This window comes from Chlamydotis macqueenii, chromosome 4 (assembly GCF_036417535.1).
Source record: "Chlamydotis macqueenii isolate bChlMac1 chromosome 4, bChlMac1.mat, whole genome shotgun sequence".
NCBI lineage: Eukaryota > Metazoa > Chordata > Aves > Otidiformes > Otididae > Chlamydotis > Chlamydotis macqueenii.
The window spans coordinates 28,632,963-28,660,030 of record NC_141559.1 but is presented as its reverse complement, the minus strand read 5'-3'; the positions used below and the strand labels follow the sequence as shown (position 1 = coordinate 28,660,030).

Genomic DNA, 27,068 nt, shown 5'->3' with positions numbered 1-27,068 from the left:
AGGACCCACTTTTTTTTTTTTTTTTTCTGGCCATGCTAGTGACTAGAAAAGTGGATCTTTCAGACATATATTGCATTAGAGCTGTTGCAGACAACTGGAATTGATTTTTCATTTCTTTTTCATCTACTTGAGATATTGCGTGTAACTTCTCTTTAATAACCGAGTTCGCTTTGCAGTCAGTTTCTCACCTGCCATTAAAGAGAATTCCAGCATTTCCAGCTTTGCAGAAGAGTGAGCCCCAAATATTCTTCCAAATCCTTTCTGTGCTTTACAGATATTCTTCAAAGCAAATCTGTCTTGTCTCCTTCACCTAAACATCAGTTCCCTCCTAATCATTCACAAGGATGGAATAAGTTCATACATTTTCCCTTTACCACAAGCTCTACTGCCTCAGGGGTTAAGAGTACCATAGGTTCTTCATTTCTGCTCTCCACTAAACCCATCTCTTTTGCTTCACACACTTACATAAGCCAGTCATTTTGAGGTAGGTTTCCCAGCCTTCTAATGAGAGCTTGGTTGTCTGCCATGCCCCTTACCATGAAAAGTCCAAACATCTTCCCCTCTTTTGGTGTTTTTCACTTTCCCAGTACCAAGATTTGCAGCAAGCCCTGCTCTCTCCCCATCAACTCTAGTAATGAGGAGTCTTCTGTACTCTACTTGCCACCCCCAGCAAGCCTTCTGCAAGGTCTTATGTTCCCGCTGCCACCAACATGCCCAGAATAGCTGATGTCTGCTCTCTAGGCTCAGCATAAAGAGTTAATTTCACTCTGTGCTACAGGAATGCAGAGTAATGAACAATAGTTGTATTAGGTATGAAAAATGAATTGCATTTCTGCAAAGAGAAAAATAAAAGCCGCTTAATAAAGAGAATAACTTTTAATAGGCAGTTACTTTTTTTTTTCTTGACACACCACGAACATTTCTGAAGAAATTTGCACAAAAAAAAAAAATATATTTTACAATCTTTCTGTGCTTTTTTTCCACTGTCCTTTTGGTACGATGCAACATGCTACAAAATAATTTTTTTTTTTTTAAATCAACATGAAAATACACGATTGCTTTTTTCATAGGAAACTTCAGCAATCAGGAATCTGAATAGTTGCAGATGCCAAATAGCATATTTTAGATGGCCTGACCTTTCCAAAGTAGGCATCCAAGACTCCTCTGCTCCTGAGCAACCCAAGTGATCCAGGAATACCTGAATGAACCACGTAAGTTCAGCTGCAGCATGGAGGACACTTGTTGGTTACCCATCTTCTACAGAGCTTCATCAAAAGTTTCTCTTGATGCCGCTAAGACAGAGGATTATTAGATCCATCAAAGTGGAAATAAGAGCAATAGTCAAGCACAGGGAAATGAACACTTTTCAGCTTCGTATATAAACCTGAACTAACAAATCTGCTCAATCTTTTACCATACTGCTAGGTAAGTTTGATTATTTCAGAGAGGGAAATTGGAGAGAGAAGTTCCTCAAAAGCATTGTATCAATAGGTATCAAAACTTAGATCATCGTCCTGGCTCTTGGTCCTGCACTTACACCACCAGTTGTCTTCTTTCCATTCACCAATAAAACAATGGAGGTTCTTGACATGCTGCCAGAGTTAGTGGATTGAGACTGAGCAGATGCTCTCAGTAATATAATTTTCAAACATTTATAATTCTAGAAAAGTAGGATACATGCAGGTAGAAGCACTACTTGATATTTTTGAATTGCCAGCTCTGTACAAATTCAGGGAGGCTGTAATTAGCACTTGAAACACTCTTTAAACTTCCAGAGTTATTCAATAGCCCACAGGAATCCCATGCATTACTTAGAACAGAGGAAAGAAGGTTTGTCTGTAAAATTGCTTATCTTGCTGATCCCCACCGTGAGCCCCAGGCTATATAGGACATGTTTATAGCACACGTAATGCAATTAGAAAGGAAGAAGTGAAAATAAACTATGTTGCCTGCTACATTACATGGATCATATTCAGTAATTTACAGAACTTCAAAGAGCCTCAGTGGAAGGTATACTCCCTCCTTCACAGAAAAAAAAGCACACACTTCAGCATTTCACGCAGGCATCCCATCCTGTAAACATTTATGACAAGTGAAGTGTGAGCTACAGTGAGGAGTTTCATGGAAATCACTGAATTAATTTTCATAGTGGCAATTTGCCCAGTACTGTTTCAAGGGTCAGGCCCTGTTTGTATTTTGCTACATACAATTAAAAGAACTCTATCTAACATAAGTTCAACAAAGTATGCTAACATATTCCTTCCTGAATGTGCAGAAAACATTTTTTAGTAACTACTATGCAAATATCACTTGATTTTTACATTCTCTTCGATCCTGCTTGAAAGTTTTCCTGCTTTTACTATATGTGAAAATAATAAATACATATGATATATCAGTTATTAAGCCATCAAAAAATTAGGTGTCATTCCAGAAGGGACAGAAGACACTTGAGATTTAGGAGTCAAAAGCTGGTCATTAATGCAAGTGTCCTGCCTGGTAAAAAGCTTCAGCTGCTCCACACTTCCTGTGGAACTGCAACTTTGGCGAGATGTTCCTGCATATTGTGATAAAACAGGCTGCTTCACATCTGAAACGACAACAGTATCTCAAGATTATTATTCCAGGTAAGGTTGTTCAGGAACATAAGAGTAAGAGGAAGTGAACGACGTAGAGTAAATCCAATATGGGATAGACGATAAGGAGTAAATCCATCATCCAGGACATTGTCCTACATCTTTACAAACAGAACCACCTCTGGGTTTTCAGTTACATAGGCAAAATTGCATCCTGCTGCTCTAATTCAAGGGACAAAGAAGGTTATTTTGTCCTTTCTTTTGGCATCAGGAAAGCTCTGTTTGTACATTCTGAGGGAAACAAGAATAGGCCAAAACCATCAAAGATGTTTTGCAAAAGGGTCTCTCCACATTTCTGGTCAACCAGATCTCTCTCAGTGAACGGTGGTGGGACCTGTTCTAGAAGGGCTTCATCCTACAATGATGGTGAAAGGCTGGGCTTCATCTGGGGCCAACACAGCTGCCTCTGGTCCATCCCACAGACTCTGTGACACCTAGTTCCTCAGGCCATCCTTCTCCTCTACCTTCCTGCACAAGCCAGGTCACACAGGGCCCTTCCCACAGCCTACTGCTTTCCGTCAGCTGCTTCCTTCTCCCACCCTCAGCAAAGGACCTCGTTTCCCCCAAATGAGAGAAGCAACTCCATGGGAAGTGGGGATTGTGGTGCCTCAGAAAGCTTCCTGTATGAAGGCAAACACAATGCCCACATCACAAATAATAGGTTTCAGAGGTGCTCTGAGGGTCTCTGCCCTCGCACACGCCAAAGTGCTGTCCAACACCTGCCAGTTTTGCATAGTATGCACCAGGGATTTAAAGCCGCAATAAACCACCTCAGTGAAAGTGCTTGCTTTTGCACGATGTGGAATGGGGACAGATTTTTCATGATACCAAAGGAACTGAACACTTCTAGGTACAAAGTTCCTTTTTTTTTTTTTTTGATGTATGTAACTGCCTTTAAAAAATCTCTTACTTCTCACACAAACAAAAAGAAAATTCACCTTGGGAACTACAACCAGGAAATGCTGAACAGTTAAAGCCAAAAGCTATGCCTATAAAGGTCTACCTCTGTGAGGTGGCAGCTTCTTTAGTCCCTCAGACCCACAAACAGCCTAGGACTCTGTTTGTGATGATGTGCTCAAGCTGAGCTTTGTCTAAACCATTGCTCCTTGAGGCTGTTGCTAACTGAAGTAATTGCTCTTTTTTGGTTTGCATTTTTAACCCTTTTGTTTCATTACATGGCACAATAAAGAGACTAGCAAGTATTAGCGAGACTAACAAACACTAACACTACAGGATGTAAAACAAAAGCAATAAACTTACGTATTTATTGCTGAGGTGTGAAGAGTTGCCGAGTTTTACTCTTCCCCTGAGATGAGTGCTCTCCTAAGAAACAGAAAATATATTTGCATCAGTTAAACATGCAAAGACAAAAGGACAAATGAGTCTGGTGGTAATATATCACCAACCACCATACAAACTAGCCAGTCTCCTTGTCAGACTCACTTAACCAGCAAAAACTGTCCACACAATAGATTTTTACTGCACTCTCTGCATTTTATAGCTTATTTCCCCTATTATTTGGTGGGTTACTACCACAGAGTATTTACAAGGCAGTTCTCAACGGGTTAGAAAAGGCATAAGGCTTTAATTAATTTTAAATATGATTGGAACATTACATTACAAAAAGAAAATGACACAACTATGAAATTAATTTTTGCTGATATCGCTGGCAGCAGCTCAGTTCCCCCAAAGCAGGAAAATGAACTTTTAAAAACTTCAGTCAGGGATTACAGACAGTTCTCACTCCTCCTTCCCTGGAGAAGTGGAGCTGCTGCCAGCAATTATAGGCAGACAAATAAGCCTCCAGATGAGGACGTGTTTACAGTTGTCCTGTTTCCAAACACAAGTCCCAGGAACGGCAGTGGGATTTCTTTGCATGAGAGATTTGTACAGGAGATGAACAGGGAATGCCATCCCCAGACTGGAGAGAGCCCCATGTGAACTGGCAGAATGGTGGGGAAACTCAAAGGCATCCAAGAAACGGCCTTCTGCCTCTCTGCTCACCTGCGGGAGACAATTTAATGCCTGACACATACATGAGAGGCAAGGAAGCAAGATCTATTACATTCTAGTAAAAGCGAATATGTATGAAAAAGCTTGCATATGATCTATAGCCTGCGGTTGAAAATTGTAATACAAATTAGGATTTTAACAAATTTACTGATTAGGCATTTAAGTAATTAGCAATCAAATTAAATAGTTGCACTCCTGAAGAAAATAGAAAAGACTCATCAATGGTTTTCAGGCAGCTTTTCTTAGAAGCAAAAAGGGCTCTTTAATTTAGTGCAGCCTTTCAGAGATGAGTAGAAAAGTTAGTGTCTAATGAGGTTCAATGAGAAACACTGAAAATTGTTCAACAATAATGTGCTGGAATGGTGTTTGCTTCCCAAGTGTTCAATTTTGGATAAAATTATTTTTAAAACATTATAACTGTTGCTAAGTTAGAGCTTCAGAAGTTCTGAGGATCTTAAATTTCAGCTAAAATAGCCTTCAGCAACTACTTCAATAATTTATAACATAATTTTTTTAGAGAAAGGGAAAGCACAAATTTCTGGTAGAAAAAAATTAAACAGTTCAACAAGATTTATAGATTTTTAGAGGGTGCAATGTCTTTGTTATAGAAAAATCTTGTTTTGAAAAGCTAAAATAAAGTGAACCAGTTCAAATATTGTATAGTTTTGTAGCAACAAAGGAATGAGATTTTCAATAACTCTTATTTATTTTTAAATTTATTTTTATTTATTTCTTCCTTCTGCATGTTTTTACTTTCCTTGTTCAATATACAGAAACAGAAGATTTAATAGGGTGTGAAAGGGAGAAATTGGCAAGATTGTTTAAGAAAGAAGATGTAGGAGAAAATAATTGAGAAATATATTACCATGGAGAAGATAATATTCAATAGTTTTAATAAATATCAATACTTCATTATCAGTTCCACTGTCAGATTGTTGCTCTGCCTACATTAGAAATTAGGCAGACTTACATGGAAGACTGATACTTAGCACTACAGGAAAATAATGTGTCTGAGGAGAGGCTCCAGAGCCCATGTAGCTCCCTGGACAATGTCCCAGTTGTGTCACCAGGTTTTGGATCAGGGCATGAAATAGGTGAGGCAGCTCTGGCCTTGGGAGGTGGACTGCTCGAGCAGTACCTGCCAACAGCAGTGGTCGGGGCAGGAGCAGTGAATTTGCCTTATTGCAGACGCTGAGACCGCAGCATGCGACACTCACGTGCCCTATATAAATTTTCTGACGCTATACACACGATCCCTGGAAACAGTGAACTGCTACAAATTATTGCTGGGGTGAACATCCCTCTATAATATCAGTGATTGTCTGATGAGGGTTCAGTGGTCTAGAACCATTTTGGAGTCTGATGACTCAGCAGTTTAATGTCGTGCTAAATATCGAGCTGCAACACAAAGAGCAAATTAAGAAGAACATTCAGGTTAGTTACAAGTGGGAAGACTTTTTTTCTGATCTTAAAATAGCCTTAACTGACAGAAATAAATTCCAAGACTGCAAAAACCCAAACTTGCCCCCAAACCATCACCCACTAAAAACAATGGATTAGACTTTAAATTAAATTAAAACCAAATAATTGTGGGGTTTTTTTTTTTGTTAGAACAGATGATACTTTAAATCAAGTGAAGAAATTATTTCACACTGAACTGTTTGCTGATGGAGAAAATACGCAGTGCAGTGGTGGTGCTTGACATGTCTAAACAGATCACCTGTGTGCTTTGAAGGCTGTTGTCAAGACAGAAAGCGTACAGTTATGCAAAATACATCAACATGAGTAAAATTTCTGAGCAACATCAGTGAAAAATTGTCTTTTGTTGATTCTGGATTACACATTTAGAAGAGGGTGATGCACAAACTCTACTGTTGTATGCTAGGAGATGGAAGGTAGCAAGCGAGACTTGAACCATCTGCTTCTCACAATATGGTTGTACATCATCTTGTATAAAAGTAACCTCGTATTGGCTGATTCCATTTGATAGCTATAATTTTCTGATGACGGGTTGAAAATTCATTCCTGTTTGCCTATATTGATAAGTAAATGAGTGAACTGCAGAAAGTAGGAGACAAAGGGAACTGGAAGGAAGTACTTGGTGTGGTTAACAAAGCACCGTCAACTGCACGGCTGCAAGAGCAAGGTGACTGCCTTTACCTGTGGTCCTGCCTTGTGACACCTCTCCTGATGGAGGAGGAGTGGTGGGCTCAGACAGATTGGCAGAGGGCAGTGAGAAGCCAACCTCATATATATCGCGCACTTCTACAAAAACTGAAAGAAATGATGCACAGTTTGAGAAAGAGGCCTTAGGCAGAATATTTGGAAAATGAAATGAGATTAATACTGACATGGAAGTTTTAGCTGACAAGCAAACCCTTCCATTAAACCTTTAATTCTCCCTCTCATCCTCCTATGTGGCACCTGTTTGTTGATTTTTTTTTTTCTGAAATTGGATTGTAAACACAAAGACATGGGCATCATGAAGTCTCTAAACATGACTGTCATATGATGCAGACAGATCTGTAGACAAACTGTCTAACTTACTGCCACAGGAGGCCACAGATGCCACAGGAGATAAGACAAATTCATGGAAGTAAAAAGCCACTGAGAACTATGAAGTACCAAAGATACAACCTCTGATTCAGGACGTCTCCAAGCCACAGACTGCTAGAAGGCTACAGTGGAGGACACGTTAGTGAACTCCAACCCTGTTTGTTATCCTTGCCTTCACATCTCATGCTCGCCACTCTCAGTGACAGGATTTGGGGGTACATTGATCCAGGATCTGAGCAGGTACAGCTGGCTCAGATCAGAGCTTCTTAGCTTCAATACTAAAAGAGAAGGTGCTCTAGCAACTACTGTAAAACAGCACTGGTCTTTCATATGCACGGGCTCCCATACGGCACCCCTCAAACACTTCTGCTGGAGTGCCAAACACAAATTCACCCAAGTAAATCAGCAGTCTAGGCACTAGGCTCGATCCAGTATGTGCTGTATAGATCGTCCTCTAAAATGCAGTCAAGCTTAAAAAGGCTGAGGATAAGGAAGATGTAACAGGAAAAATTTTGTATTCATAACTCCTGATCCTTCAACATATTTGTTTTAAGTGCATGGGAAGTAGACTGAGTACACAGATACTGAAGGCTCTGCAAAGTTAAATGTTAACCAGGAAAGTAACAGTACTTCAGTGAAAACACAAGGTTTTCTTCCTGATTAAAATTTCACTTGTGCAGCATTTGATTTGATTTTTCACTCTCCCAGATACAGTAATTTCTGACTATTAATGTTGCATCCTGACACCAGTATATGTGAATAACTAATGGGCACATATTCAGCTGAAATAAAGATTGTATAAGATCAGTTTTGAAACTCTGAAACAAATATTTCTTTGTCTCACCTTTGTGAAAGGCTATTGTATTAACCTCACTGTAATTTCTTCACCCCTCCTCCATTTGATTCAGAATCTGAATATATTACTCAGAATACAGATACGCTGCAGAACATGATGATATAAAAGAGAGTTAGCAGGTCATATCACTATGAGTACAGAAAGTCTTTGACCTGGGCAAAGCCCTCTGATGTTATTGGGAAAGCTGGAAGAAAAAGGATATAAAAAATAGTCTTTGACATAAAAAGTAGGTTGTACTACATATCTCAGATTACATTGTAAGAAAAAATTAGTTGCACTGTTATTTCACTGTAATATCTGCTGCTGAGAAATTGCTCATAAGTGGCAATCTGGTTTGGAGCAAAGAATTAAAGCAAGTCTTTCATAAAATATGATTGCAGAAACCTATGTTTTATAAAAGTATAAAACTACCTCTGCAGACACAGGAATCTAAATGCCTATTTTTACCATACTGAACTAAAAGAAAGAGAGGTGCATTACAGACGCTGAAGAACAGCACTGAGTGGGACCCAGCACCTGGATGCACTGGCTGGGTTTGGTGTGAGTCAGTGGGTACAGCATCCGTGATGAGCCGCAGCGCTTCCATGCCACACACTTCACCCATGCCCCTGCAAACTGCTCCTTGCCACCATCAGCAGGACAGAAGGATCTATACAATTCACCATGGCAGAGAGAGCACATATGGGAACATTCAGGTGAAGGACGGGAAGGCAATTGTTGCTGAATGGCCAGCAAAGGGTGAAGGTGGCTCCCCCAACAGAGGAACATCTCAGGAAGCTGCAGGCTGGAAAGTTAGCAAATGCTCCACAGATGAAAACATCACCTGACCCTCCACAGTTCCCTAACTGTAAGACACTGCTTTAAAAACCCTTGCAAATATGCGCAGCTCACAAACTGAATTAGAAATATAGAAAGAAGCAGATGCTATTTAATGTTTTTGACTACAGTTTTGCCCAAAAGTCTCAGCTGAAACTGTGTGCAGTCAGATCTTTGTGGTGTAAGTAAACACAAACAGAATCCAGCCATGAGCAGCAAAAACCTGAGAAAGTTTATTCTTCAGTTTCTGTGAAGAAAGAAAACACAACTTCAGGCCATTATACAATACAAGGTTCAAAAAACCAGAGTATCAGAAAATGAGAAAGAGAAGGAAAGGGAAGCAGGTACTTGATCTAGCTCTCTGTTGCAAGGTGACCCTTTTCTATGAAGCAGCTTTTAGGTTTTCTACCTGCAGGGAAAAAAAAATAAGACACTGAAAATACAGCTCATAATAGGAAAAATAATCAATATCATATTCTCACATTAGTAGGAACACATGCTCTTACTGCTTCAAAGCATGCAGCATACCAGCAGACTGCTCTTTGCAGACCTGCATTTCTTATCTTGCAAGTGAGAGGAGGAGGGAAGGGAATTTTCAGTAACAGTGCCTCACCTAGAGACCCAACTTCTTCACCTGCTCCTAGAGGCATCCACCTGGGTCCTAGACAAAATGAGAGAGAGATGAAACTACCAATGCATGTTGAGAAATCCCAGGGCCCACTATGGGACCATGCTTCCTGGCAGGGCCCCTAATGAGGTAAAAAATTTCTTACCTCCTTAATTGTTGTGGTCCATGTATTATTCCAAGAAGGAATAATCTTCTGCCTCCACTCCCAATTGGTCCCATTGTACCACAGCCAGATCTATAGCTTGATGTGTGAAGCAGAACAATTAAACAGCCTCAGCATTTGTAGGTTCATGCAAAGCAGTGATGAAGATATTGTCATTCAACCACATCATTTCATAAGACTACAGGATTTTCCGCGTCCAGACTCTGGGATGACAGTATGCTGTCTTGTCAGGTGCTGAACTTCACATGCATTCCAATGACCAAGGTAAGTTTTTCTGCTGAATGAGGACAAGGTTTTTTACTTTGTTCTGGGATGATTTTGGTGCTCAGTCACTTTGTACAGTACAGTCACCAGCCTCTGATGTCAAAGGCTAGGAATCCTCAAAGCATTGACAGAGAAGGCTTTGGAAATTCAGAAAGTCCAGAGGAATGCTGCAGGCAGAAACTAGGGTCATCTCAAAAGTGACTGAAGTTATGGGATTCAATTAATCTATGCCATGAAATCCCACATATCTTCAAGGTAGGTAGCTCATCTTGTGCAAAGGATGCACTCAATGTTATGAAAATCTATAAGCAGGAGGTACATCCAGTTGAAGCAGCAGATAACTGTTCTAAGGTTGTTATACTGTTAACCAACAGCAGTTTCTGGAAGAGATGTGGAGCATGTGGGGAATGCTGGTTGTTCTGCATCCTTGGTTCATACTATTTTGTACTGCATTGCCATCTGAGAGCGCCTCTGGGTATTGACTGATCCCTTTATCCAATGTGATTACAGTAAGTTAAGGGTGTTTCACAGGTGACAGGTCAGGTGTCTCCTCAAATATCCATATTTGCCTGGTACATTTTCCCAGCTTTGTTTAGTAGCAATGCTTGAATTTTCATTTGTGTCTACAGTGGGTTGTCTTGGGAAGCCCTAATGCAGACATGTACCATGGACCTTTCTCCAGCCACCTTCCATTCCAGGTGCCTCACCAAAATCTGAGCCACATCAGCTTTGACACATTTAATATCCTTCCAGAAAATCCAGTGCAGACAGACCCTTGCAAGACGAGTAAGTCATATCCTACCCTATCATCTTAAAAGAGCACACACTGTCTGGAAAACATGCCCTAATGAATCAGCTTGTACTTAGGTGCCAGGACTATACATAACGACCCTGAAATATTATGTCACCTGCTGCATTCTGATGAGACTTTATATTGAATATTGAACTGGTGTGCTGCTGCTATAAAGGCCCTTCATACATTTTACCTTCTCTAGAATGGGTACTCCAGGCAAGAACCATAAAAGAAAATTGCCAAGTCATTACTCAGTTATCGATATTTCTCTCACGCATCATCCATCTGTATGGAGTAGCCTAACCACAATTTCTATTCCTCAGTCTTTCTGTTACTGAGGAATTTTCCTTCCTCAACATTTTTCATGAGTCCTAAAAGGTGATCAATATCTTCACTGAAACATGCAAGAACCCTTACAGCAAAAGTTAGGTATGTTTTCAAGATAGGCAATACTTTATCATTAACATAATGGTTGAGGGTATTGATCTCTTAGTCATCAAGTAAAACCTCCATCTTATATTCTCAGGAAACATATCTACCACTGACAAGCCAAATATGCAGATCTGCGGGCTATACTGAATCCCAAATAAGAAATACTTTTGTAGGTAGACGTTTTAGAGCTCTATATTGTAGAAGACCATTTATTCTCCCTAGGAAGAGCCACCGTAAATTTGTCTGTATAATCAACACAGAATGGCTGCAGTATGTCCTGCATTTGGACATTAGTGTAAAACTTTTGAGACAATTCATTATCGCGAGCATTTTTATCCAAGCTGAGTTCTCACATAAGATGCAAGTACAGGCACTTATCTTGCATCAGGAGTTGCAGTTCACTGGCAAATGTACATGAAAAATTCAAGGTGTTTAGTTTTGTCTGTCGGGTTTTTTTTTTGCTTTATATCAATTCTCAACCAGTTGTACCTTAGAGTTCATAGTCATCAGCAACTCCATCTTTTTAAGAAGAGTTTTAAAAAATGAGAATATTAAAGCTCAGTTTTACCTAGTGTTCCTGATGAAACCACTAAAAAACATTATTTTAGTCCAGGCTTAATTGAACACTATTCTTTTCCTATATTCTTCACATTAATTGTAGGTATTTGAAATAATATGCTTGATTAAATCTAATTCAGCTATGGTTCTGAAAAAGGAGTCTTTCTTTTCTCTTACAATTTATAGTCAGAACCAGATTTTAGAATTCCCAAAATAGGATCCTTCAGTAGTCAATGAACCTCCATAGGACAGCTCATTCCAGTACAAAGTATATGTCCAAGTTAGACAGGATAAATAGTCCTCTGGACACATGCATCTCTTCCAACTGGCTATGTGCAGCCAGCTTAGGTTTTAAATAGATAAAATAAGACAAGATTAAACTCACCATAGCCTTTGGTTAAGATATATCATGCATAGCACCGACACAGGGTTTTTCTAGGTTGCCTGCTTGAGCAGTTTGGAGGTCATACCCTTATCTGTTTTGTATATGTTTTTAACACATTTTTAACACAATTACATAATCTCAAAATCTTCTGTTTGGAATAAAAAGTAAAAACTTAGAAGTATACTTGTAAAAAAGCTTAATTTGAAAATACATCAAAGCAGAACTGCATTGTATGCTTGTCCTTAGGCAGCTGAGCACCCTATTGAGAGTGAGAGGATGATGTAGGTCTATCTGTAAAGTTAAAGCTGCTCTTAAGAACTTTCTAGTTTTAGTCAAAACCTTTTGTAGTTTTGTTGGTATGTACAATCAAAGGCAGCTACAATGTGCACTTTCTAAACGGCTGGACAAGGAATTAACTTTTTAATTGAGCTAGATTTTATGTGTCTAAAAAGGAAAGAGAAAAACACATGTAAGGAAGTTCTACGCAGTGCAATTGTTTTCAGCAGTTGTAAGAGAAACCACGAGTCAGATATTTCTCAATTTTCTATCTGTACTGAAAGAAATATTTTCCTTTATGCCTGAGCTTTTAATGAAGCAAGTAAATCTTATTCAAATGGGCAGGCATCCTAACATATTCGAAAATATCTGTATACATGACAAATATATCTGTAAGAAAACAGGTCCTTCTTTCAGAGTGCTTTTAATTTATGAAGTGTCTCCAAAAACCTGGGCAAAAAAAGGATTTCCATTTCTGTGAAAGCATGTTTAATTTTGAAGCATATGAAGATGCAAGAATTCAAGGGAAAATGGTAGCTAGTTTAAACATGAATTGTATTAATGAGAAGAGGGCAAGAATATTGTCTTCTAAGTGGTTATGACTCATACCTTCCAATTATAGCATGCATACATCATACTTCAGTAAAAAAGGATATCGAGCATCCTCTGGATGGAAGATATTAGAATACTTGGTGAACCAGTATCTGATTAACAGGCAGCAGACCTCATCTTGTGAAAAAAAAAATGGGAACCCAAGTCTTTTCTCATTTACCCTACTGTAAAACACAAATAATTCTACTGCTGCCAATGAAGTTACTTTATTGTTGAAACTGGAATGAGAGTAGAATCAATCAATAAATGTCTATGAATTCAAGTCTCTGACTTCATTCAGCTTTCAAAAAAAATACTGTAATTTCAAATGAAAACATACACACAACTCCATACTCCTTAAAATAAAGCTAAAAGTCCATTCCCAAAGACATGTAATAATAATAATAACAAAAAAAAAATCCCAAATCATAAAGCTCTGAAGTGCAGTCACTTAAGTGCCAAAGAACAGTCCCTTAAGTGCCAAAGTGTAGTTTGCATTTGCTCAGCAGCAGTGGGGAAGAATGATGCATCCTGCAAGGGAGCAGGCCCTTCTCCTCCCCCTCAAGCCTACTAGCATGCCTCTCTGTGCTGGTGAGGCTGCAGGGACGTCACACGACTCTTTTTTTGGTTTGTTGCAAGAGCTGACGGAGCAGCCCTGTGGGTTTTTTGGATTGCGCAAAAGCTTCTGGGAGTTGCAGAGAAGGCTGGAGAGCGCAAACTGTGCCTCTCCAGCAAGTAGAGGATAGTTCAGATCAAGTCCTGTGTTTCAGAGGAATTCCCGAGAATTTAGAGGAAAGGGGAGAGCAGCTATGGGACCACCTCCGAAATGTCAGTAGGGGAAACAGAAGGCCAAAAACCTTAAAAAAGCACATAAAGTAAGAGGCTGTTTTTCCTGGAGGACTTCTGCAGATGAGGTGGGAGCAAAGGTGGGACCTAGAAGGCTGAGGAAGTGAACTGCAACAGCTGAAGTGGGGCAGTTTCCCCATGAGTAGCTCTACCATAAGAGTTTTTCTTTTTCTAGGGTTTTTTTTTTGTTGAGCAGCTGGGAATCAGATTAGTCTGAATTTTGTTCTGCCTCAGTCTTGTTTTGTGTTACTCTGTTTCTTGAAGAACCTATAAATGCATCTATCTCTTTGCTTATATTGATGAGATTTTGCTTTCTTTTGTGCATGTTATCTATAACCTCTAGGTTTTACAACCACACATTGTGTAAGAAACTGGATCAGTGAAGCACAGGACAGAGGAATTTGCAATGAGAGTAGGATTTTGAATGCAAAGAGTGGCTGGGTACAGGTCTGACTGAACACTGCCGACATGAACGCCAGCAGACCCCTGTTCACATACAGCACTGACTCCCAAACTTTTGGCCCCTGGGATGTTACCAGTCCTCAAACTTCTTTGTACAGTCAGATCTAGCTGATAAATGTCATGATCACGGTTACTCCTGAACATGCCTAGCTGTAGATCACTTACCATCAATGATTTTAAGAAATTATTTTCCCTAAACCAGTCAAACATCTCAGTCCCAAATACCAATACCACACACAGTGCGGCTGCACTGCAGCTCTACAGGTTCCCAAGCTGGGGATTTGCGCTGTAGGTGTATTTTTTGCAGTTTGACCTGACAGGAACTGAAGACGGTTTAGATGACATCACAAAACTTCTCTTCTCTGGGCTCAGAGAGAGAGACATACACACAGAGGAGACACTCACCAGTCTCAGGAGAAGTTGTCTTCACAGAAAGAAGTTTGACTCCTTCTTTATCTGACTGGGCCCTGTTGAAGTCAGAAAACATTTAAGCAGACAGTCAGCATGCATGTTGGTCAGCCAAACAAAACTCTAAGATTATGATCTGGAGAAGGCAGCACCTATGCCAGTCTACACTGGTGGGTTTGAAATGGTCTTTGCATGGGATCATGTGTAAGTCTTGGTGGTGGAAAACACCATATACCAATATCTCTGAAGACACCTTTCTCTTAAAATATGTAATAAATGAAGTTGCATGACTCCAGGTTCAATATAGAAGAAGTACATCTAGAGGAAAAGAGGGAGTAACCTTTTTTCTCTGTCAGTACAACGCTTTTAGCCATGTTGAATTGCAAGAAGACCATTTCAGATGTCCAGGGAGTCAGGCCTAGCAAGTAAACCAGCAGCCCAAATGTTGCTTTTGGTCATACAAAACACAGAGGCCACAGCCAGACTCAATGGCCTGTAGTATATATCTTCTAATGGATCTTTCTCAGTTTCACTCTCCATAAACTCCTTATACAATACTGGTTTAACTGAGCCTCTGCAAATGGACTAGTGGAGAGAAGGTGGGATAGAGGAACATGAAATAATGGGGGACACAAGAAAAAAGAAAAATAATCTAGAATTTAAAAAAATTAAAAAGAGAGAAAACATGAACAAAAGGAGGGAGATGGGAAAAGACAGAGGGGGACAAAAACCCAGACAACAACAAACCGATCAATGGGGCAAAAATTCAAAAAAGGAGAAAAAAAGGCTGGGTCAATAGACCCAGTGGCACAGCATAAGTTGTTTATCCATTTCAAAAGGATCCCTTACAAAAGTTGAGAGCCATCACATTTCTGTCCATGCTGGGACAGCTGCTTATCATGCATACAGGTGTACAGTAACTGCAAACACATCACTTTCAACAGGATATTTCTTTTTGGGGCAGCAACCACTTATTATGTTTAAACAGAGGAAGATTAAAGAAAATCTCATACAGAATCTGCTGCATTCACAAGTGCCCCATGATAGATCTCAAAGCAATGGAAAAGACAGGATTCAACCTACTGTTCAGTGCCGTTCTCTTGTCTCTCTGGAAGAAGGAACAAAGTTAATATAATTTTGACTGCTGGAACTCATTTAAGTAAACATTTAGACGTAGCTATTGCAGTTGCTAACAGAAGGCTTAGTTGTGATTTTGCAGTATTGCATGAAGTACATTAACACAATCAATCAGCTTGAATGGCAATTGTTTCTTTTCTAGTTCGTCTTCCCGAAAGATAACCATGTCATCTATGAAAGTGAACTGATATTGCTCGAATCAATATTTCTGGAAACTACGGAGAGCAACATATGACTTGTGCAAGAGCACAACAGAAGCATATTTTTCCCTGCAGCTCCCAAATGCCCGGGTAGCTGGTACAGAGGAGACGAGCATGCAATAGTTCTCGAGTGCGTAACAACTGAGCTAAAAAATACAGGGTGAGGGGAGTGAGGGAGCAAGCTGCCAGGCTCTACGCTCTGGCGGGTTTAACCTGGCATGACGTCTGAGAACAGAGCCTGTCATCCCCGTCGAGGAGGAAGAGGTTTCTCCCCAAAATGAATCATATACCACACATTTTATTTCTTACGTGCAAGTGTGGGCAGATGGTTGTGGCCAGGAGGTTACATCAGAGACATGGAGCCAATTCTAGCCCCACAGCACTGCGCACAGGGCTCTCTGTCTGTGGGGGAAACAAACTGGATAGGCCTGGGCAAATCTTGCAGGAAGCACCACAGATATCTATCTACTCTAGCTTCCAACTGAATTTGCTAGTACTGTGCCGGCTGGCATTTGTGCGTGGGGGAGGCTGGCGAGGAAATGTTCTTCACCTTATATCTTTACCTTCTGACTCCAAATATTCAAGTAATTTCCTAAGCAAGGATCACACCTTCCTCTGTTTATCTGGGTCTGGTTTTCCATGTCATTGGCTAAATTAATTGCGACACAGTGTTTGCTTTGGTCTAGAGCTTCAATACCCTGTTGTGATTTTATAGTTCCAAAGCCTGGTGATTTCACAGTTCTGCACAGGTCTCCTGACTCATGCCAGCTCACAGGGAGAGAAAAACCAGTCTGGATTTTGATCTGGGTTTTCACTTAGTGGAGAATTACACTTGCCTGTGGCCCACTCGGGCAACTCTTTGAAACAATTGGCAAATAGAATTTAAGGAACTTATACCCCATTAACCTAAGTATTTAATGAACAGCAGCAAAACAGATACTGGCTTTAGCTTCTCTGTCAAAATGATAATTTCTGAAAGTACTGTTTGCTCTGGGATTTTGTTCCCATGTACATTATACCGCAACTGGAAAATTTTTCTTGTATATAATGTATATGTGTATGTGCATCTATGTATACATCAAGTATTTCCTAAAAGAAAGCATTGATATTTCTTTGCCTGTATCTAGAACAGAGATAAAATAAATATAGTGATTTTGTTAAGAAATATCTCCAAACTTAGTTTTCACTATCTTTTTCTACCCGATTAACTGATTGTGTTAGCACAGCTGTTTGTTAGCTCTTTGTAGCTGCAAAAGCATGAACAAAAAGCTTTATTGGCGTTATATATTCTCCAAAAATCAGAGACATTTTTGCTCCCTCTGTTCTTCCTACTGATTTTGAAAATGAAGCATAACTTCCCTACTTCAGGCAAAATACTTTGAAATACAAGAAGCTTTCCTATCAGACTACTGCAACATCTATGGCAAAGATAACCTAAAAAGACCCCAGAGATCTTGTAATAATAACAAGCATATTCATCTTCCCCCCCACCAAATACCTGGAGTTTTCTTCTGGCACATTCTGTACAAAGCCACCAGCAAGAAGACAGAGAGGGTAATGACTATCAAGGTGATGACAATTGGCAAAATAACGCCTGCAAAAGAGGGAGAATGTAATTTTGCCGGTTGCCCCTGGCTTGCATTGCCTCCACGTATAGGCACTCACACGCACAAAGGCAAGAGGCATCTCCAGCTCCAGTTCACCAGACATTACTGGTTTCTCTGTAGCGGGGTAACCTGCTGCTCCTGTTAATCCTCCCGCACCCACTAAGCCTCAGGCTCGCAGCCTTTGTGGAGGAAGGATTTAGGCACCTTCCGTCCCTCACCCTTAGTCCTTCCCTGACGTTTGCACTGCCTTGTGATGCTAGTTTCATTCATTTTTTTTCTGTAGGAGAGGAAGGCTTTAGCACCTGCCCCACTGAGACCACCATAATCTTGATCAAAATATTCATGATTCACCCCCAGTGCTGATGACCCCCAAAGGTTTTGCAAAACAGTCATGTTTCAGGAATAAGTTTTTTGATACATGCAATTCATTTTTTCCTCTTTTTTGAAAACACCACTCATCTGAAATTCAGCAACTGTAGCAATTATTTCTCTTTTAACATTGTACACCCGGAAAGACACCAAGGAGTTACATAACTCAGTAACATTCCCCACAGCTCTTACAACCAGGGACAGAAAATGCAAGATCTCCTTTTTAAATGAGGACACTTCTTTCCTTTTATTATTTCCCACCATCTGCCATTTCCTGACAGGTGTTTCCCAGCCAAATAGCAAAAAGGAAAGAATTATGTAATGAAGAGAAGCTTTCCCGGGGAAATATGTAAGCCCAGTTTCTCCCCAGTTGTCTTTTTTTTTTTTTTCTGGCAGCGATCAGCCACGTTCAAATTTAGCAGGCACTCTCTTGTCTGCTGGCCTAAGCTCTGCACTGAGGGAGGCTGCGGCTGCATTCCTGCAGCCCTCCTCAGCATCAGCTGTCACGCCTGCCCAATATTTAGAAATAGCATCTTCAATGGCTCTTGATGCAATTAATATTTAATATTCATTTAGATGTGTGTGTGCATCTATGGAACTAGAGGGAGAACCCAGTAACAAGTTTACAGTTGAATAACATCAAACACATTTTGCTAAGCCAGTACTTTGGGTAGGAAACAGCAGATCTGCAGCAACACTCTTGCCCTAGAGATGCATAATATTAACATAAAAGATCAAGCAATATGCATCCTGCAAATATCAAGTGCTTGAAGAGTTCCCAGAAAACTCCCTCTTAGTCCTTCTCTCCCATGACAATGTGAACGATATATTCATATAATACATTAATAACAATATATTCATATAATACGTACTCATAACGCTATACAAACAACATTTTCATATGTTTTCTCGTGCCTTCTCCCACAGGGGATGATTCTGTTCATATTTTTTTTTTTTTTTCAGTTTTATCACTTTGACTTCAGTCCTTGGGAATAATTGTGCTGCTCTCCAGTGAGAGTGGTGTCAACTTGTTGAGATCTGTTTCTCTTTGAGAGGAGTTTTATAACATGCAGTTAAATCGGGTTTATAATAGGGTCTACGTCTGGCAAGGCCAGAAATAAAACTGCCAGTTTCATTTCTCCAGTATTCCTATCACTCACTGAAAGCCAAACTGATCAACTGAAAACTCAAAAAATGGACAATAAAGCAGGAACACTCACTAGAATAGTGGATAGCACTCTCTGGCACTGCCTGTTTTCCAGAATCGCCTTCAGTATTGTCAGAAGCTAGATTTGCAAAAAAAAAATATTTTCAGGTTAACATGTAGTTGTCAGAACACCCCAAACAACCCATCACTTCCCCCCCTGAAAAACTGCCCTCCCAAAACAACTTCTGTATCCCCAGTTCTGGAGCCATTTGGTGCTCCACAGCTATAGTTCCTCTCAATAATACCTGGATAACTTGGCAAGAGGGGTGGAAAAATTTATCTAGTGTGGCCTAGAAGAGACACACACTTTGCATGGGTGTGGTGCATAGGATCATCTGCTTGTCCATTTACAGGTTATGAGCTACAAACTTTTTCACTTTTAGGTTAAGGTACTGTTCAACGTTAGAAGAGATCTCTTGACAAGCAAATGAATAAGCAAGAGAGTGAAAATTAGACTTGCCTCCAAAAGAAGAAAGACCAAAATTTTTCACTGCTAATTAAAAAAAAAGTGCTAATAGTAGATGAAGAAATCTAAAGAGGTGCAATATTAGTAGCTAGTGGTATTCTTGAGAGCTGAGTGTTATAAAGAGATATGCGTGCTCTCTCTGACGCATTTGGGGACAACAAAGACTGTTGGGAGCCTCAGGGCATTTTTTAGGGCAGGGTTTAAAGGAATGCATTTCTACCTTCAGGTGCTCATCTGAATGTGAGTCAGGTATCAATAACCCAAGAAATTTATTACTTCATTTCATACAGTCTGTGGAAAAACAATCACTGAACTTCAAGAGAGAAAAAAGAAAAAGCAAACATCAGTGCTTGCCTAGTTACACTATACAGCACACGAGGTTGTGTTCTGTATTGGACAGAGGCTTGAGTAGACGTCTGCTTACTGGCACTGAAGAAGCTGATCAGCTGGACAAACAGACAACTAGATGCCTAGCATCAAAGTTGTAATGCAAGGCTGATTGCAACTTCCATTGCTCATTTAAATGTCAGAAATGGCTTGCAAACAAAGGTGCCTAGGGAAGGTGGTCAGGTGGTCCATTAAGCAGGGGGCCTAGTAGAGAGTATAGCTCTGTATGTAAGTAGTGAGAACACGACAACAGTCACTGAGGCTCTGATCCATTGCTCAGGTACCCATTCATAACCCATACACCTGTGGGGATGCACAGAAGAGGGCTCAACTTGATGGGTAGAAATTACAAAATTAGCCGGGTCATTAAAAATCAATTTGCCAGGGCCATTTTGAGGGCTAGAATACGATTTTGTTCTGCTAAGTCTCTGTATGACAATTCCATCTTTTTTACAGGTGGATTTTTAAACTTTTTTTTTTTTTTTTGTATAGGCAATACATGTAATTCTAGTTCACTGAATTAGAGTAACAAACAAAGTTTGTTTGTCCCAACCCTGTAGAGGTTCCATGCTGCAATGATTAAAAAAAATCTCAGGTCCACTGTTGATAAATGTTTTGGTGATAATTTTTTCTCCACTAGTCTCCTTTTGCTCACACTCCCATTCTCACAACATGATGGTCTGTTCAGATGTGTGAGAGTACGTTGTCTCCTGATGCAAGAGGAGCAAAGCAGAGAACAGCCAGGGGCCAGTTTCTCCACAAGTTTGCTGGATATGGCAGTATACTGGATTTTCCAGGTAACTAGGAGCCACGTGGTCCTACTTAAAAATTTATGTGAATTGACTTGTAGTGCAAAGGGAAAGATTTGAGAGAGCTGTGTTTTCATTTTTGTTCTGCTGTTGTGTAGCTGTGTGAATTTGGGGCAGATTGTTTAGCTTCTCTGTTTCCTTTCCTTCCCCTGCCTTTCGTTTGTCTGGCTGGAGATTGAAACCTCCTGGGGAAAAATGATCACTTACTATGTGCTTGTGTGGTGCCTAAACAATACAGTCACAGCTGAGACCTTCTGATGCTACAGTGTAGGAAACAATCATTGTCTGAGACCCTTATCTCTGAAAAATCACTATGTTTCTTTAAAGTAGAAGTTGTCTCTCCGTGGTGCCTGTCTGCTGAGGGGTGATAATGTAAGGATGGAAACTGTGAGCCATCATCAAGTGACTGAAATAATTCCTATGAATTCGTAATTCCATGTGATTGCTTTCGATTTCCCAGGGAAATACTACTGCCCTTTTCACTACCTCACCTGATATACTGCATGATCTACAGGGCAAGTAGGCAATTACCACAGCAATGAGTTATCCTGGATACTGACTGAAAATGTCAACAGAAACAAATTACACTGAAAAACATGAGTGTGTGTGCCTGCATTTGTGCATCATCTCCTCAGGAGAAAAACTGAGGATTCAAATTCACTGGTTATTTTCCTTGTTCTCTGTTAAACGACCAAGATGTAAGTAATGCAGGAAAGACAAATCCCTAGGTTAGCATTTTAACTACTTGAGACCATAAATGAGAAATAAAATAGCTAAAAGGAAGCACTATTGAATGAATAAAATGGATTAAGGAATTAAAACCTTTAACTCAGTTATCCACTTCATTCATTGAAGTTTCTCACAAGCCAGCCCATCCTGTATATATTTTCTCTGGATCTGGAAAGTGAGTCTGGAAGATACTTTCCAGCTATGGAACGATCTGGGATCAGAGTAACAACTGGAGTAACACATCCATCATGGCAACAGGAGGGACAATTTTTTTTTTTTGCTGGCAGCAGCAGCAAGAACTGCAGGGACCAGTACAGAAGAGACTGTTTCCTGATAAGCCCAGAGAAAGGAAAATAGGACAATACAGGTTCCCTTGCACAGGAAACTCTTGCCTTATTCCGAGACCTGCTGCTTCTAACCACAGAACGAGGAATGAGAGCCACTGACAAGAATGAGCCCCTTGGTAAACACTCTGTTTATATCAATTTCCCATTGCATCATGCAATACACCAGGCCTGATTTTTTTTTTTTTGTGCTCCCACCCTGTTTTCTTTTCAGTATCTGCAGTCCAACATGGCATTCAGCTGAAATCATAGCAAGAAGTTACTCATTGCTACAACTTGAGAACTACTCCTCTGCTTCTCTGTACTATGATTCAGGTTCATTCCTCCCCTAGAGCCCCCTTGTTCCCCAAACTTTTCCTTTCCTCAGGCTGCCCCCCGTCCCACCCCACGCCAACCTTTTTTACCAGTGGGCACAGAGCTCTGACTTGTCGATTCTGTCAGGGAGCTCACATTAAGGCCTGCAATAAAGCAGAAGGAAGAGGTTTGTTAGTAAATGTTTTATGGTTAGGTGTCCAGAGTCTTCACATCATACAAACCAGTGGACCCTAGCAACGTGCTTAGTAACCCCACAAGAAATGCTGACCCAGAACTGTTCCCAAGCCCAGAAAGTCTGAGCTTTGAAAGTCTGCAGACATCCCTTCTAGATGGGAGCAGAATCTGAAGCACAGCCTACGCTGGGTTGTTATTCTGCTTAAGAGAAGTAAATCCTGAATTAATTGATACATTCCTAAGAAATTCCTCCTGCCAAAACCAAATAAATGCATGGGAATGAATAGCTGGCATTTAACTGACAAATAAGTGTTTTAATAAAAGAATCTCAAATGCCTAACTGAGACACGTCTTCAAGTGTCACAAAACCCTTTAAAAATGAATCTTCATTAATTATCTCGGTGCTTTTGGCTAGAAGACTGCTGAGCAGCAGGAGTAAGACACATTGGTAATGAAGAAGAAATGAACCTTGCAGAGTGCTATGAACAATGCTTACTGGCCCGCTACTTGCAGCTTCCCCCGACCACTTCACGAGTTTTTGGTGCAGAACACTAATTTTTTTTGTTCCCTTTTTGTTAGTATGCTGCTGCTTTTGTGTGTCTAGACTGTAGCACGCTTGGAAATCAAGGCGGCTGTGAATACTTCACATTTGGAGGCCAGCCACAGACAACCATTACTCTCACAGTGATTTTTATTATGTTGCATTAATCTCTTCTGCAATCACTCTAAAGTCAGAGGGAACTGGGCACCTAACGCATCCATGTCTTTGAGAAATCCACCTGTGTGAACTGGCAGTAAAACATTTATCTGTTTGTACAAGACAGACTGTCTGTTGCCAGGGGCAAGTGACTGGCACTCTGCCCACCTGGTAAGACCTCTCACACTGGATTACCAGAGCTACTATGGAAAAAAATCCCTCAGGTACTATACCCTCACAGCAGTTGCTCATTATTTTGAGATGTAACTCACATTCCTGTAGGCTGGAGGGCACCATAAAAGCCTCCTCATTGGGTCTTTTCAGGGTTCATTGCTGCCACAGCATCTGTGGGGAATGTGGTGCATCTGACCCTATCCCAAGAGCTCCCTGGGAGGACAGGAGCCACCAGCACATCCTCCCTGTCCCAGTTGTGCCAGGCTGGGAGATGGGAGAGGAAGCAGCATGAAGGTAGCTGTAACTCTGGACAGGCATCAAGCCTCTACTCTGAGTGTCCAGGGCTGCAGTGCTCCTTCTCTGACCAGGGTCCCTGGGGAGTACGAATCCACTCCTACGCCCTCGCTGCACTTTCTATGCTGTGGACTGATGCTTTGCAGAAAGACATCTCTGACCACCGGAGCTGTGACACAGGTGAAGCACATTATTCTACTGCTGTGAATGTACGCTGTACAACTGAAGTACTCTGAAGGTATACAGTTACCTTGCCCCGGCTTCCTAGGATCCAGAGGAGGCTTTTTTCCTAAGCTTTTTAATTATCTCATTGATTCATCTGCAAAAAGCAGTGTCACCTTGCTCAGAGAGGATCTCTGTGATGATTCATTAGGCAACGTTTATAGCATGTTTGGGCAACATTAACAACAAGAGCCAAAGAAAAGCTTTCGAGAAGTTAATAACTCGCCTGTCAGAGGAGGTTTGGAACAACATGCAGTACAGAACACAGCAGGACATGTACCTGGCGCTGAGGAAACATCCAAATATGATATGATTGCTTGTTACCTGAATACCACCTTTTCTTCAGCCTATAAAGAGCGACATCCCATGGAAAAAAATACCATGTGATCACACAGCAAGGGTTTGAGAAGCAAATGGTAAAGCCCTCAGGCGCTCTGTGTATATATTCTTGGAGAAAGGCAGAAGACCTTGCCAAGTCTTACAAATAGGTCACTTCTCCATGAAACTTGAAGCATTGTTTCCCAAGCTTGAGGGGAGTTGAGCTTTCCCAAGAAAACCCCTCAAGATTATAACATAATTATACATTTTCCCTTCATTTCACTCTTGCAAAAAAAAGGGAACCATCTTGGCTCAAATTAGATCAAATAAATAAATAAATAGAAAAAGCACATCAAGCCCAAGACTGATATCCAAGTTCACCCCAAACACTTAAGGTTTGTCAAAGTTGTATGCAGGTGGCATTAGGCTCTGTGAACAGGAAGCATCGGGTGACCTGTGGGTCAGTACCTGCAGGCACAACCAAAACCCACACTGCTGCCCCAGCCAGACTTTGCCACTTCAATAAACCCTGACAGCAGAAATGATCCCATGTAAGAAACATGACAGCAGACCCCTGCCCTTCCTTCAAGGACTGTAGGAGACTCCTGAGCCTTTGTTATTTTCTTAAAACTGCACACATCTACACACAATGAAACTACAAACATCTTTCCCAAAGATATCTCACCTAGATTCTGCTAGAGCATGAAAAATTAAACAGGAAAAAATCTCATGCCCTCTGTCTCTCCCCCCGTCTCCAGTATGTGCGCAAGGCGCCAGCTCACCCTCTGTTCAAAGATTACTCAGCCCTGTCACACAAACAAAGCTGTGCTTATCAGAGCGCTTCAGCAGGTGCTTTCAGTTTGCATTTTCTAAATAACTATCCAGTGCCCTTTTTGGTGGTGGGGTCACACGCTGCTGTTCTGCGGAAAGAGAAGGACAGAAGGAAAGGCAGCATTTTGCTTGCTAATGTAGTTACCGTAGTTGTTCTCGCTGCCTGTTCAGAGCTTACCACATCCTTCGGGACTGCAAGTCAGGGGGCAGATGCTCTGCATAAATAATCTGGGAAGATTTCCAGATTCATCATGAAAAGCAAGGTGTGCAACACTGGCTGTGCTGAGTCCCCATTGTGCATTAAGGAGGATAAGAATAAAAAAAAAATGGTGCATGACAGTGGTTTGACTTGAAAATACCTGCCTGAGTCAGTTCAGGGCTGGTTAGAAGCTTGACAGATGGAGAGGGAGCCCAATAACTAACCTCTCCCCATTCTGTTCTCCAACCACCGCTACCTAAGCAGCCTGGACACCCTGCAGTTTGCTGCTTCTGTTTTTTGGAAGGCAGCCACATGAAACTATGTTCACTGGCAAAACAAATGAATAAATTTGGCTGATTACTCAGAGGGGATGCCACAATATAAATCAAAGCAGAATTAAGAACTTTAAAAAATCCTCCTTGGCCTGACCATGCTGTAGATCTGTAACTGCATCTAACTGCTATATTTTCCATCTTCCAGGCACTTCGATTTTTGTGTCTCTCTGTGAAGAAACTGAAGATACACTGGGTAATTTTAACCTAATATCACTATCCAGAGTTCCTACACAGTTTGTGTGCAGAAAGAGTCAAATGCTCCTTATCTTATGCATAAGAATTTTTCTTAGGGAGATGCCTTCTGTGAATCAAGTGAGTAGGATTTATCATTGGAGGAGTGCAATAAAGATATCAATAGATGCAGCAGGTTGATTCATCTGACAGTTTATTATAATAGATCATTTGATCTTACCACCCTGGCTGCGTGAACTCAAGCTCATACTGCTTTATGGATTTTTTTGTTGTTTAGGTCACAGAATAAAAAGCTACAATACTTGCAGTTTCTCAAATGTACTTAAACTCTGACTGATCCATTAAATCTCCCATTTTTCATTAATTAAACAAAAGGAGAAAATTAAATATTAGCAAGCAATCCTCTGTGGAGGTGGAGGATGAGTAGGAGGTATATTATGCATGACAGCCAAAGTTAAAGTTAAAGAAGTGTATGTGTCAACGGCATGCATGCAGGTTGCTTTCTTTGCTAAAAACAGTCCCCCATTGCTTACTCCAGCCTCAGTGAGCACTACAGAGACCCTCCTCCATGGCTAGTGGTTTCAATCTTATTTAATACAGGATTCCTGTTCTCTGATATTTCTCCAAGTTCTTTCCTAGGCTCCCCCACTAATTTCAGTCACTCTACAGCTCTCTGTGGCATTCCTCCCACACTCTGATCTTTTGATACGGCTGACTGGAAATTTCTTTGCAAAATGTGCTTTTTTCTTTTTCTGCAGGAAGAAAAGAAATTTTCAACAAAAAGATTTTTTTTTTTTAAAAAAAAAAAAAAAAAAAGGAAAATGGTCTCAAAACTAAATACATTATTTTGCATTGAGGTTAGCCAGCTGGATTATTTTGGTTGAACATACCTAATAGAAATGTTCTGTTTTGGATTAATTTCACATTGATTTTTCTTCCCCTGAGCAGAAGCTCAGCAGAAGCTGTAGCTTGGGTGCCTTCAGTTGCAAGCTCTGCTGTCCGCTATGGGCTGCAGCACCAGCCCCACTGCGCATACATTTTGTTCACCAGAGCAGAGGCTGGTGAACATCCAGCCCCGATAGAAGCCCCTGAATGTGACATTTCAAAAGAGCTGGGAAGAAATAATCTAATGGTAGCGAGAGTGCCAGCATTTCTTCTAGTCTCAGCACAGAACGAAACAACTGGCTTCACACTTGCATTGCTTTAAATGTTATTAGGGTGCAGCATATGGCTTCCCTTGGCCATGAGTGATTGCACATAGAAGAAATCTGTTTAGAGGGAACCAAAACATTTTTTTTTCTTAAAGTCTTTAACATATACAGAAAATAAGGGAGCAAGGGAGGTCTAAAGGTGCACCCATTTGGGATAAGCTACCTAACCCA

The 27,068-nt window shown here is 40.7% G+C and overlaps 1 protein-coding gene and 1 long non-coding RNA gene across 3 annotated transcripts in view; both read right to left on the bottom strand.

The window, feature by feature from the left end:
* Positions 1-861: 861 nt before the first annotated feature.
* The window catches only part of EMCN (endomucin), a 55,809-nt gene continuing 29,602 nt past the window's right edge, over positions 862-27,068 (bottom strand). Inside the window, exons 6-12 of one of the 2 annotated variants that reach the window (XM_086746581.1) lie at positions 22,331-22,393; positions 19,214-19,279; positions 17,516-17,611; positions 15,764-15,788; positions 14,678-14,739; positions 3,894-3,956; positions 862-2,587 (exon numbers count right to left, since the gene is read on the bottom strand). In XM_086746581.1, the coding sequence (XP_086602707.1) occupies positions 3,898-3,956; positions 14,678-14,739; positions 15,764-15,788; positions 17,516-17,611; positions 19,214-19,279; positions 22,331-22,393 (371 nt within the window). In that variant the 3' untranslated portion in view covers positions 862-2,587; positions 3,894-3,897. The remainder of the gene's footprint in view (positions 2,588-3,893; positions 3,957-14,677; positions 14,740-15,763; positions 15,789-17,515; positions 17,612-19,213; positions 19,280-22,330; positions 22,394-27,068) is intronic. The other variant, XM_086746582.1, reaches the window with a different exon arrangement.
* Positions 9,084-13,264, bottom strand: LOC147600865 (uncharacterized). Its single transcript, XR_015258415.1, has 3 exons — positions 9,648-13,264; positions 9,488-9,535; positions 9,084-9,283 (listed from the first exon to the last, which is right to left on the bottom strand). It is a non-coding gene; the product is annotated as an uncharacterized LOC147600865 (long non-coding RNA).